Source organism: Lagenorhynchus albirostris, chromosome 11 (assembly GCF_949774975.1).
Source record: "Lagenorhynchus albirostris chromosome 11, mLagAlb1.1, whole genome shotgun sequence".
Taxonomy (NCBI): domain Eukaryota; kingdom Metazoa; phylum Chordata; class Mammalia; order Artiodactyla; family Delphinidae; genus Lagenorhynchus; species Lagenorhynchus albirostris.
The window spans coordinates 13,967,507-13,981,604 of record NC_083105.1 but is presented as its reverse complement, the minus strand read 5'-3'; the positions used below and the strand labels follow the sequence as shown (position 1 = coordinate 13,981,604).

Here is a 14,098-nt window from a genome sequence, read left to right as displayed (position 1 = left end):
CTGTTCCCTGTTAGATGGAGTCTCGGCCCTGGAAGCTACATTTTGTTGATGATCTTTTCCTCAGATTTTTAACAGTTCCTTGTAGATATAATCATCCAGTGATTGTTTATTGAAAGAATGAATGAACGGACAAATGAATAATTACCAAAGAGAACCAAATTCCCTCAGAGTGGACACAATTACCTGGAAATTAGGTGTAGAGGCACTTAAAAGAAAATGTGAGAGTAAATCTTTTAATTTGGGGTTAGGTGATGGTCTCTTAGATATGACATCTAAAGCTCAAACAACAAAAGAAAAACAGATAAACTGGTCTTCAAAATTACAAACTTTTGTGCTTCAGAAAACACCATCAAGAGAGTGAAAAAGACAGCCCCAGAATGGGAGAAAACATCTGCAAAGCATATGTCTGATAAGGGACTTAAAACCAAGAATGTGTAAAGATCTTTTACAAAGACAAAGACAAGTTAGCAGGTTAAAAAAGGAGCAAAGGATCTGAATGGTCATTTCTTGGAGAAGATGTACAAATGCCAATAAGTCACTAGGGAAATGCAAATCAAAACTCAGACACCACTTCCCACCCACTAATGGCTAAAATAAAGAGACAGATGATAACAAGTGTTGGTAAAGATACGGAGATACTGGAACTCTCATTTGTTACTTGCGGAATTCTAAAATGACTGTACCTGCTTTGGAAAACTGTTTTGCAGTTTCTCAGAAAATTGAGCAAAGTTACCATCGCTGAGTTATCCAGCAATTCCACTCCTCGTTATATATGAAAAAGTATGAAAACATATATTCACACAAAAGCCTGAACATGAACATCCAGAGTTACATTATTCATAATAGTCAAAAAGTAGAGACAACGCAAATGGCCACCAACTGACGAATAAACAAAATGCAGTACATGCATACAATGGACTATTACTAGGCAAGAAAAAGGAATGAAGTACGGACACGTGCTACAACATGGATGAACCTTGAAAACATTATGCTACGTAAGGAGAAGCCAGTCACAAAAGACCAGAGAGTACGTGATCCTGTTGATATGAAATGTCCAGAATAAACACATCCATAAAAACAGAAAGTAGACTAGTGGTTGCCAGGGGATGGAGGGAGGGGGAAATGGGGAGTGACTACTGATACATATGGGTGTTTCTTTGCAAGATGAAGAAAACGGTCTTACGTTAGATAGTGGTGAGAGCTGCATAACTCTAACTGTACTAAAAACCACTTTTCAAGAGTGAACTTCATGGTATGTGATTTACGTCCCAATGCTTACTTACTGGCCTGAGATGCGGAGTGATGGTCTGACCTATGAGTTTGGGAGAGGGATTGAGGCCTGGTCTGTTCAGCTGTCTCTGGGCTTCTTTCCTGGGGAACTGTGTTGTACAGTAAGTCATTTGCCCAGGTGGGGAAGGCCTGCAGTTGTCCCGGTTGGCTCAGACTGTAAGTAAACCCAATTCATGAGGCCAAAAAAGAACTCACAATTGAAAGAACATCCCACAATTCAGAACTAACAGCAGTAGAGGTGATATTTCATTCTCCAGGTGTAACTTCTGAGCCTTATTTTGCAATTGGCTCCTAACTCAGGAAGGTAAAAATGTTTTAAAGATAGAGGCCTCCAATTCCCCAAATCAGCCAGAGGTGATGAGCCTCCATCCTACTCTCTGTTGTCCAGAGGTAAATTAGCAAGAGTTAGACAGATGTTAAGAACATATTTACGCCAAAACGAGTCTCATAAACTGAAGACAGTAAGAACTCATTCAGAAGAATCACAAAAGGAATAATTTTCTTAATATATGATTCAATGTTATTTAATTTTACATCTAGATAACGTCCGAAATAGTCTTTTATACCAGTCCACCAGTTACATATGCATTTTGGGAGCACTGCTTTAAGCCCATGAGAAAAGACTTCTACCTGAGCAGGCAAGCTTGAGTACACATCTTCAAATACAATGGGGTCCACTTGGCTGGGTTCAAGCAACACAGACACTAGGTCTGTTCTAATTCAGACCAGATCACACTTTTTTAACAAAGAAGGGAGCGAGTGCATGCTTCATCTTCAGCACAGTCTGCAGATTTTGCTCATAATGAGCAATGCTCCTGCTGCCTCTGGTTTCCTTAACTGCTCCCCTGTTCCAGGCTGGGATGCAATAAATATGGTAATACAAAGAGGCAAAGATGATTAAACCCTAGCTTCCTCCCTGCTTTTCCTTTCTTATTTTGTCAGGAACGTGCCACAGCCCCTGTAAGGCAATCCAAGGTCTGTTTTTGATTAAAATATACAAGGACAGCTGAGTTGAAATAATCCTTAATTATTAAGGTTACAACGGAATTGCAGTTTTAGAAAAAGAAAGAGCCTGTGACAGCAACTCGAAGGCTCAGTGAATCTGTTACACTGAGAGATGTAAATGGAACTCACTGCAGAAAACCATAGCAGCCAGAATGAGGGTTTTTCAGTGTGAGTTCTTGGATTGGGGGAGGACAAGTGGCCTTGATAATGTGGGAAGAATCGAGGACAAGTCAGTATTCATGTCAGAAAAGCTCTCCAGGGGAGAAGAACAGAGCAAATCAAAGGCCTCATGGTGTAGTAAAAGCAGCATGGATTCCAGGGTTGGCCGGAGCCAAGGCTAGAGACCCAGGAGCATCACTTATTCACCTGTGACCTTGATCAAGCTATTTAACCTCTCTGAGCCTCAGTTTCCTCATCCATTTGTGGGAGTAACGGCATCCACTGTACAGGGTTGGGATGAAGGTCAAATACAATGACCTACCCTTGGCATCTGAACTACACGAATTACTTCTTTTTGGTTTTACATATACATGCGTGACTAAATAGCATAGATCTTTTACCTGTTCACAGGTTCTACATGTCCTTGCTGTTTTTTTCCCTGAACTTTAGCGAGGTAAAATTGACAAATAAAAATTGAATATATTTAAGGTGTACATTAAATACTTTGAAAACATTAAAGGTGATATTTTTATACACGTATACATTGTGAAATCATCATCACAATCAAGCTAATGAACACACCCATTGCCTCACACAGTTACCATTTTCTCTTCTTTCCTCCATGCGATTTTCTTAAGTCTTACTAGAACACTAATGTCCAGGTCTTTAAAACCACTATCTATACTTATCACCTCAAAAATACATACCTGGGGGGGAATGAGGATGATAATGGAAACCACAGGAGTAATAATAATGTCTACATGGTCACCCAAAATGATGAATGAAAATAAAAATAAGAAAATGATACTCAAAATGGTAACTTTTCAAGAGCTCAGACTCTGAAGCTAGACTGACTGGGTCCAACCCCGGCCCTGCCCCTCCTCTCTGTGACCCTGAGCCTTGCCTTCACATACGGATCCTCAGTTTCATCATCTATAAAATGGGGATACCAGTAACCACACCCTGGAACTACATGAACATTCAATGCATTCATATCTGAAAAACACTCAGAACACAGCCTGATGTAGAATGAGAACTACCTTCCTATTTGTAAAATAAATAAAAGACATGAATGTTTCACGTCGATTACCTCTTTTGATAGTCACAACAGGGCTCTATGAGAGGCTGGGGGGCAAGGCAAAGCTCCAAGAAGTACAGTGACCTGCTGGTTCACCAGCTCATAGATGGAAAGTCCAGAATCAGAACCTACTTCTGGTTTCTTTTACTTAAATCCTAGGTTCCTCCCTTCAAAATCTGGAAACTGCTTGTATAACAAGTTTAAGCCTGAATAAGCAATAAGACAATTAGAGGCAGACACTGGTCACGAAGATGCTGTTTTATCCTCTCTATTCTTGAGGGGCACAAGTAAAGCTAAAAAAAAAAAAAAAGGATGGGCGTGCGCGCACACACACACACACACACACACACACACCCCAGCTGTTTGACATGTAAAGTAAGGCAAATCACCCAGCTTCTTCCCGCCAACAGGGCTGTGGAGTAACAGTTAAGTAGATCACCCCAGCAAACAAATATGAAATGTTTACAAGCTGGTCCACCTTCCTGCCCAGGAGGTAAGCACTTAGTGACTAAGTGAATATATATACTTTTTCCTCTGCTTACTAAAAGCTCGGTTTCCTTGAAGAGCAGCTATACTTCCCGGTTTATCTGCAGCTGGGATTGGAGTCACAGGCATCCCCCCAACTTTTCTTTAAATAGTCTCCCATCTAGGTGACACAGACACATATTGTGTTATTTCCTACTAGCTAAACCTTTGCTCACATTTATTTTGTATTTATTTTTCTCATCCTTTTTTCTTCATCATAGAGGGTGCAGAGTAAGATGACCAAAAATATATATAAAGAGAAAACAAAACCAAGATCAGCTGTATTTCTACCACCCCAGACACAATATACAAGAATTCCATTTTTCATGTATGTTTTGCTATTCTTTCACTCCCTGTAGTATTTCAACCATGTATATGTGTATCTGTATGCATGCCACACATGTGTGCATGTATTTATATAGTGGAACGATGTTATGCATGAGTTTTTTTTGTGTGTTTTCTTTTTTTTTTTTTTTGCGGTACGCGGGCCTCTCACTGTTGTGGCCTCTCCCGTTGCGGAGCACAGGCTCCGGACGCGCAGGCTCAGCGGCCATGGCTCACGGGCCCAGCCGCTCCGCGGCACGTGGGATCTTCCCGGACCGGGGCACGAACCCGTGTCCCCTGCATCGGCAGGCGGACTCTCAACCACTGCGCCACCAGGGAAGCCCTACACATGAGTTTTTGAACTGTGTTGTCACTCACCTTATATCATAAAATATCACTTGTCCATGTTATGACATACTTTTTACAACCAACTAAGAATATGGTTTACTATAAGAGGACATTCCATTATTCAGACTTATTGTTTAAGTGTTATTTGAATTTTTATGATTGTAAGCAATATTTTGCAAAAACTTTTTTCTGTAATTAGGATTATCCTTTTAAGACAGACTCCCTAAAGCAGTCATAGGGTAAATGTCTTGGTCATAATACTATGAACTTTCTTTCTAAAAGGTTATAGCAATTTTTTAGTGCAAGCATCAGCATATAAGAGTGCCCATAATACTTTTACTATCTTTTAAAATATAGTGTGCCCACTGTCACTAAGCATGCTGCAGAAGCAAAATTGATTTGATGTGACGAAGCAAACCTTACATGAAAGTTTGCTAAAAATCTTGTCTGGAAAATAAATCTAATTACTGTAATTAACAGTGAAAGCCAAAAGAAGCACCCTGCACCACTATGTTATTAACATTAGGAAGGTGCTCCATTTGTCAAAGTATTTTATAATCAAGTACTAGTTAATCCTCACAGTGTGCTTTGGAAACAATGAAGCTATTTATAGCTGGACTTTCTGAGCTGAATGTCTTTCAAAGGTCCTTTTGTCTTGATATCTCAAATCATTGTCACCAGCATATCAATTCACAGAATAATTCTCATCTGTAGAATTTCAAGGATGGGAGGGACTTAATTGGCTATTCGGTCCAAAGGGATCAAGTAGTCACTGATGTGGGGTGTAGAATGTTCATACCACATACTGAGAATTTACTTTCTTCTCAAGTCCCCATGCCTCCATGAAAGTATGGCATGCCATCAGCAGCTGATAATAAAACTACTGTTATGTTTTTAAATTTATTTATTATTTTATTTATTTATTTTTGGCTGCGTTGGGTCTTCGTTGCTGCACACAGGCTTTCTCTAGTTGCGGTGAGCAGGGGCTGCTCTTTGTTGCGGTGCGCGGGCTTCTCATTGCAGTGGCTTCTCTTTTTGTGGAGCGCGGGCTGCCGTAGTTGTGGCACGCGGGCTCAGTAGTTGCGGCGCACGGGCTTAGTTGCTCTGTGGCATGTGGGAATCTTCCTGGATCAGGGCTCGAACCCGTGTCCCCGGCAGTGGCAGGCGGATTCTTAACCACTGCGCCACCAGGGAAGCCCCCTACTGCTATTTTTAAATTTAACATCTTTGTGCTTCAGCTACTGTAGAAGTAAAAGTTTATACTCAACAGGATTCTTACGATTTCAACAACTATTGGAATTATTTAGGTTTTATGACCTTAAAGGTGCCATAATTGAGAGAGAGCGCGATGACCTGGAATCGTGCAAACACTCTTCTCTAAAGAGTGGGCTTTTTCCTTTCAATCAGGGAGGGACCCGAGGTCTTTAGTGGAGACAAGGAATAAACACATAAAGGCTGAGAACCACTCATCTGATTCAATGCGTAGCCTACAGAATGCCTGGTTTCAAGGGGCAGATGGAGGCTGCAGAACCGTGAGTCCCCAAGGTGCACAGAAGCCGTGGTGTTGGGAAAGGGCCCCTCTTCATTCGGCGTTCCCACCTCCTCCTCAGATGTACAACTGAAATCACAGTGGCGACCGGACAGAGCTACAAGGAGGACCTGAGCACCCCTAGCAGTAACTGATCCCGTAATGTATCTGTCGGTTGTTCACCTCTCCCTGCTCCAGGAGGCAGTGAACCTGATGTTTTGCTAACCTGCCAGCTGACTGCAGGAAGGCTGGGGGCCCTGCAAGAACCAGCCACGGGAGTTCAGTACAAACAGCTGAGCTCAGAAGTGTTGTTTTCAACCAAGTCAGTTTTGGGGTGAACTGATTCCTAGCAAAAGCTAACCGATATACAAACTAAAGTCTCAAGAACGAGATGATGTGCTGAACATCACTGAGCTACACGGCGGCTGGAATGTGAAGTCAAACTAAATCTGGGCTAGTAAGTAACTGGTTGAATTAACACTCTTCAGGTTATCTATTAATGCAGTCTCCTAGGTGCACTTATTAAACAAGTCAACACTTACTGAGCATATAATACATGTTAAGTACTCTGCTGAGATACTGGGAAAACAGGAAAAATAAGGCACGGTGTCTGTCTCCAGAAGCCCCAGATTCTACTACAGGAGATATAACATGAATATATAAATAAATTACAATGTAATAAATATAATGATAGAAAGATACACAGGGTATTATGGGCTGGTAGAAGGGGAGCCCCGACCCAGGCTTCTGGTTAGAAATGATACCTACACAAAGGCTTCAAGGATAAAAGGAGTTTGCCAGACTGGGGTGGCAGGGAGAGGCAGGGGGAGGGGAGAAATGGGCAGAGAGAGCAGCAAGAGGAAAACAATAGGTAGGGCGCACCTTGGAGAGGGTGGGGACCTACCAGCACATCAGTGCTACTGGAGCGTGAAAAAACAGCGAGGAGAAAGAGAACACTGCTGAGAATGACATCACATCCCGGATGGTCTGTGTGCCACAGTAAAGAGATTCAATTCTCTTCCCTCGACAAGGAGAAGCTAAGGAAAGGTTTTAGGAAATCAGATTTGCATGCCTGAAATATCATTCTGACATTAGGGAGGATAGGTCAGGGAGACAGAAAGCACAGCTGAGAGTACATGTAGACATGAACTATGACACTCACAGTGGGGATGGAGGGGAAGGGGTGGAAATGAAAAATTACTTAGGAAGGAGGACCTCAAGGCATCAGTGATAGATGGGCTGGTTGGGGGACTGAGAGAGGAAGGGGACACAAGATGAATCCCACTTTCCTGCAGGGTGGGTATGTCTTGGGTGTCCACCAACTCTCTCACCTCCATTTATGCTGTTGACAGATCTGGGTGTAAACCTTTACATGGATCGCTGTTCAATTAAACTGTGGGAGCTTTTCATGACTGTTCCTACTGCTAAGACCCTTCTGCATCCTGCCGTGGTTATCTGATACATTTCCATGCTGTTTACTGCAGCTACGGGTGAGCTTCGTCCAAACCCTTGGTAAGAAAGCAAGTTAGAGCAGAGCCCAAGGACACTGGCTGGAGCTGTAGGCCCAATTCTGGATACACTCTGAACATAACTAGATATCAATCAAAATAGTGAGGGGACAGAAGAAAAGTGCCATGAAAAAGCATTATGAAAGCAAATGGCCGGAGCTTAACTTGGAGAACAGAGGACTCAGGAGGGACTGTCATTTCCAGGTGGAAGAGGAATCCATCCTTTGTATGACTGTCTCCACGGTGATGCACTAGCACCAATGGACTTCATCACACAATCTACCAGTTGGAAAAGTTCAGTTTGATATAAGGCAAGACTGTCTAATGGTCAGAAACACCCGGAGGTGGGATGGGCTACACTGGAATAGAATAAGCATCCTGTATTAGCTTGCTAGAACTGCCATAACAAAATGCCACGAACTTGTGTGCCTTAAACAACTGGAATTTATTTTCTCTCGTTCTGAAGGTTAGGAGTCCAAAATCAAGGTGTCAGCAGGGTTGGTTTCTTCTAAGGTTTCTCCCCTTGGCTTGTAAATGGCTGTCCCGCTGTCCTCATCTTCTCTTCTTATAAAAACCTCAGTCATACTGGATTAGGGCCTACCTATATGATCTCATTTTAACTTAATTACCTCTTGAAAGGCCCTATCTCCAAATACAATCACATTCTGACGCCCTGGAGTTTAGGATTCAAACAGATAAAATTTAGGGGGACACAATTCAGTCCATAACACAACTTGTCAACAGGGAAGTGTAAATGGAGGTATGGTGAGTGTCAGGTAGGGGAAGGCAATGAAGTAGCAAATCTGGAGTGTCTTTGAAGGTCCCTTAAGGTCTAAGAGCTACAATTCTAAACATTGCGAGAGGGCCCCTCATCACTGCTGTTAAACATTATTAACATGATAATCTCCCCGGGGTTTCAGACAATAATTACATTTTCATGGCAGCTTAAATGATTGATGAGAAATGTTGCTTTTATTTAACCCTTCCTGGAGGAAAGGCACAGGCTGACAGCTACACACGTGAGCCCGCAGAGGACAACAGTCACGCTTACCTGTGAAACAGGACAGACTTCACCAAGGTGACAACATCCCGGCTGGCGTTGTATCCGGCACAGACAATGGCAACGTGGATTGTCTGGGAAGCAAAGAAAGCAGGGGGAGCAGTTAGATGGAGGAAGAGGACTTTGCTGGCGCTCTGGACCGCACGAAAAAGTGCCCTTATTTCTTGCTGGGATCATTGGGACACAAAAAGCATTGGCGGCAGCCGTGAAGAATAACTCGAGACAGTTTCATGAAGGCCTTTTTAATCGGTTTATGGAGCTATCATCATTTGGAAACCATTAAGGCTCTTTTCAATTACATTTTGGGGATGAGAGAAATGGCAACTGGCTTGAATAGGTAAACAGTGAGTCCCGTGCCCCCATGTCTGCAGACCGTGACAACTGGTAACAAGAGAAGAGAAAGTAATAGGCCCTGAAAGGATGACCTGACAATCGGGGATCTCAGACAGAGACGTGGTGGCTCAGAGTTTGGGAAACGTTCTCACGAGATGTCTCAGGTCAGGGGTAACCTGATAACAGAGCAAAGGGACCAACAAACACCTATGGGCCCCAGCTGGGATGCCATTCAAGGAACTGAAGACTGGCAGAATCAATGGGACGAGGATGGGTCATCTCATCCAAGCACTCGAGAGCATGGGCCCCAGTCTGTCCATTAACCAATCGCTGTAACACGAGGGGCATGACACGTATCCTGCAGGATGTCACGGAAGGGAACTATGCCACGTGCAGAAATACAGCACACTGCAGTCCACTCATGACAAAAACGTCCTCAAGAGCTAAGCTTCCCAAACGGGGTGACTTGGCACCTTGGTGTGCCGTGAAATGAATGACAGGCGATGAAGACACTCATCTCTTCAAGTGAGATCTCCAGGCTACCAGGCAGGTCTACCCCTCAGGCTTGGCTGCCCTCTGCTGCCAGCAATTTTTCCTATTCACCTCCTTGTACTACACAATTATCATCCTCTGTTTGAGCCACACTGACAAAGATTGGAAAGTACTGCCCTAGGGCATCCCCTTTAGGAAGTTGCCCAGCCTCTCTCAGAACAGCTGAAAGAAACGGGGCGTTCCTGCCTCTCCATGTTGTCCTTTTACCAAAGCACAGCCTCCCTCGAATTGAAACCTGCCTACTAACACCCACTCCAGCCCTGCTCTGTCCTGGGAGTACTGCAGAACCAATATGTTCCCCAGGGCGTCCAATACTGAAATTCGAGGGAGAGGTCTTGATAGGTGCCTCTTTGTTTTCAGAACCACACACATGGCCCTTCCTCCCAGGGCACGGCTCCCAGACTCTCTGCTATCCTCATGAGCCACTTCCAACTGCAGTGCAGTTCTGACGTCCTGGTCACTGCCACACGGGCTTCCCCAGACCTACCTTCAGCACCGTGCCTCCTGACATCACCAAGGGAAGTTTAACCACCTCAAGGATAAACCAGCCAAGAGCCTGGAATGCACTTCCAAGACCGCTTCAACTCCAGTGAGCTGCACTGCACCTTGGCCACCCACTCTCAATGCCAGGAGCTGAACCTCAGCGTCACCCAGATCCTCATTTCGAGAAATCCTGAAATCACGGGTTCACCCGCAGCTGTGGGATTCTCAGAGCCTCTCACCCCTGCACCTGCCCCTCTCCCCGTCCTGAAGAACCCCATTCCGCCCTGTGTACCAGGCCCTACCCTGTCTGACCCATCTTCTGTGCCCTTGGCTCCCTGACATGTTCAACCCCACACTCAATACACAAACCCCGACTCCTGGATCAGGGCTACAGGGTCCCTCCTCCAGACTTATACCTGGGGATCAAGAAGGAGGACAAGGGAAGATAAAGGAGACGAATAATCACCACACTAAGAGCTAATATTTATTGAGCAAATTATTCCATTCCAGGTACTGTACTTAGCACACAGATTGCCAGATTTAGTTGTACAAGGCAAGTACAGTGTTGCTATTTCAGTATTATAGATCAAGAAACAGGCTGAGAGATGGGATTTGAATTCTGCAAAAGAGATTCTTCACCCTGCTGGTGGTACATCAGCAACACACAAAAGATTTAAAAAATACACCCTGTGCCCCGGCCCCATCTCAGACCAATTAACAATCTCCTATGCCCAAGATCTTAAAATACCCTGCTGGGAGGCGGTAGTTCTCAACAGGGGCTAATCTACTCCCCTCTGCCTCCCCCAGAACGGGCGTCCATGTCTGGACTCATTTTTGGTTGTCACTCCTGGGGGTGTGCAGGGCTACTGGCATCCGGTGGGTGGCGGCCAGGGATGCCGTTCAACACCCTACAATGCACAGGAGGCCACCAAGACAATGATGCTGTGCAAAAGGTCCAGGTTTTCGGGATGCGGAGGGGGTGGGAGAGGCTAAGATCTCACGGGGCACCAAAGCCACCTTTCTCAAACTCATTTCTGCACGTCTCAACTTCTCCACCTGTAAAATGATGACAGCCCCACTTATCTCCGGATAATATCTCCAAAAGACTCGGAATCAAAGCCTGTAATGTGGATGCAACTGTCACAGTTTAAATCATGAAGGAAACGGATAGGGAAACGCCTGCACAGAGGAGACGTAACCAGGGCGGGGATGAGAATGGTAAAAGCATGCTGAATCAGGCTCTTTGGAATTGCAAATATTTAAACACCTGGCCTCCGCGAGATGTCAAACTCTGTCTTGGCTTCAGGGTTCAGGGACGTTTTCAAATGGGCCCATTAAATGTAAGCACGAGCGTGCACATTCTCAAACATTTTACATAATTTTCCAATCTCTTTAGTTTCATCCAGTACACCTGCCACCATGAATAAATTCATCCTCGGGAGCCGCTGCGGCAGAGCGCTGCTACCCAGGAAAGCAGAAAATTGGAGTGTCACGAACACGCGCTGGGAAGAGTTCGGGGTGGTCCCAAATTTTGTGGGTGCAGGAGCGAACGGCAGGAGTGAGGCAGGGCTTGGGGTAGGAGCGGAGACAGTCCGGGAACAGGGATGAAGGTTCCTTGAAAGAGCAGGGGTGCACACATGGTCCTACCATGAGAACTTTCTGGTCTGAAGCTACGAAGTCCAGGTTTTCATGTTTCTCAATGTGGTGGCTTAAAGATGGTCACAGATACATGGACATTCCGACTCCCAAAGGGAAGGGTCTAGACATCAGATTCTGTGACCACTGGTCCACTTCTGCCCTATACTTGGTAGGTGTCATACTTGCCTTTATTGGTCAAAGTCTGCAAGTAGTGTGACGATGCTCTTGTTTGCTCCTCTAGGCTCACTCTCTGCGCTTCTCCAACTGGCTCTGTGCCCCGAGAGCCTGATTTTTTTAGACCGAATTAACTGGGTTCCTCCTGCTTCTGGTTCCTGGTTGAGTTTGGTCAATGGGAGACCCTAGTGGGAGTCCAAAGGCCCCCCTCTTTATGTCCACTTCTTGCTGGGTTCCACAGGGCCTCCTGCCTGCACCTCTCGGGCCCAGGGGTCGTAGTGACTCCCTCGTGGGAGCCGTACCACCCTCTCTGGTTCCCCTTAACCCTGCGTTAAACCCTCTCCACCTCTTTTGTGAGCGTCCCCCTGTTTCCTACCAAGACCAGACCAAATTCCAATGATCCTCCCTCAGCACCCTATTTGTCCTGGTGGCTGAAGGGAACCACAGATGATTTTGGAGTATCCACAGATATATCACCGATATAGCTAAAATAAAACAAGGCAGGAGAGCAACTTGAGAATGGATAAATTGTAGTTAGAAATTTTAAGGCACTCTGGAATTCCCTGGCAGTCCAGCGGTTAGGACTCAGTGTTTTCACTGCCGGGGCCGGGGTTTGATCCCTGGTCAGGGAACTAAGATCCCACAAGCCGTGTGGCACGGCCAAAAAAAAAAAAAAAAAAATTTACTTAAAACAAAATTTTACGGCTCTATACAAAATTCTCAGACACAGGGACCACAAGGCTCTTTCTAAGGAAGCCAGTAAAGCTTCCCGCTCACTTACAGTGCTGCAACCTGCACCCAAAGATACAGGTTACAGTGCCGGAGCTAGGCTCTCATTCCTGATGCCACTGGGGTCAAGTGAGTGACCTTTACTTTTAGGGCCTGCAGGAAGAATTCAGACATGAGCAGAGTGTTTTTGGAGATTGATGTGCCAGGCACTGCGCTGGGCTCAAAGGATCAAAACGTCAATCAGCCTTCATCCCCCGGGTCAAGTGAAGAGAGAGGAAGAGCCAACCAGACAACCCCAGCAGGGACTGCAGAGGCTTCTGTGGTGGCAAGCTCGGCGTCCCTGCCCCTAGAGTAGCCAGCAGCACCCCAGACCGAGCAGAGGCAGGGAGAGCTTCCAGGAAGAGAGGGCATTCTAGTAATGAGACCAGGGCAATACTCACTGCGGCTATTCAAGGTTAGCAGGGATTTATAACTGTGTGCTTGCCAGTCTCCATGTAACCCGAAAGAGAACTGCCCCCCAACAGGAAGAAATCCCCACAGGGCAGAACTAATCAGCCAGCCATGTGTCTACCAGCGACCCCATGAGCAGCAACCCTGAAGGCCAGGCGTTCTGCCTGGGGGCACAACGCAGTGAAGGCATCTCATAACCGGGAGCCTGTGGGAGTAGGAGGGGAAACCTATTTAAACGCTGGCATACGTGTGGAGGGGCTGGGGGAGTCAGGCTCGGCCCAGATTCTGGACTGCAGCTGCTGGAACAGGGGGTGGAGAGGCAGGACCTCCCAGAGGACAGATGCTCCCATGGCAGCCAGGGAGAGGCACACAGCTGGCGACAGAGGCAGGAGCCAGTTAGCTGGGAAAACCCAACGAGAGTGAAGAGACCTGGGTCTGAGCCATAACTTCAAAGCTGAGTTGCTGTGTGACCTTGGAGCAGTCGCTTAACATCCCTGAGCCTCACTGGCCCACCTGTAAAATGGAGATCAAGGTAGACACGCCACTGTGTAGCTGGGGGGATTCAGACAAGTAGGTGCAGGTAGGTGCACTATTGAACTGATGCTCGTTCACGTGACTGACTGCATACACAGCATAACGAGAAGGTGTTCATCATCCCGTGGCTTTAACCTCCTCGTCTGTAAAACGGGGACATCATACTACTTACCCTCAAGGGGCTGCTGAGGGAAAGTGGTCCTCAAAGTCTAACGTGCATCAGACTCCCTGGAGGGCTCGCTAACATAGAGCGCTGGGCCCCTCCTCCTGAGTTCCCCATTCAGGAGGTTCAAAAAGCGGCCTGAGGATCCCCCGAATCCAGGTGACGCCGCTACTGCTGGTCCAGGGACTCCGCCTGAGAACTGCTCTGTGTGTAAAGC

At 45.8% G+C, this 14,098-nt stretch overlaps 1 protein-coding gene across 1 annotated transcript in view; it reads right to left on the bottom strand.

The window, feature by feature from the left end:
* The window catches only part of LARGE1 (LARGE xylosyl- and glucuronyltransferase 1), a 589,914-nt gene that overhangs the window by 291,982 nt on the left and 283,834 nt on the right, over positions 1-14,098 (bottom strand). The window contains 1 exon segment of the mRNA XM_060165047.1: positions 8,817-8,899. Within this exon segment, the coding sequence (XP_060021030.1) occupies positions 8,817-8,899 (83 nt within the window).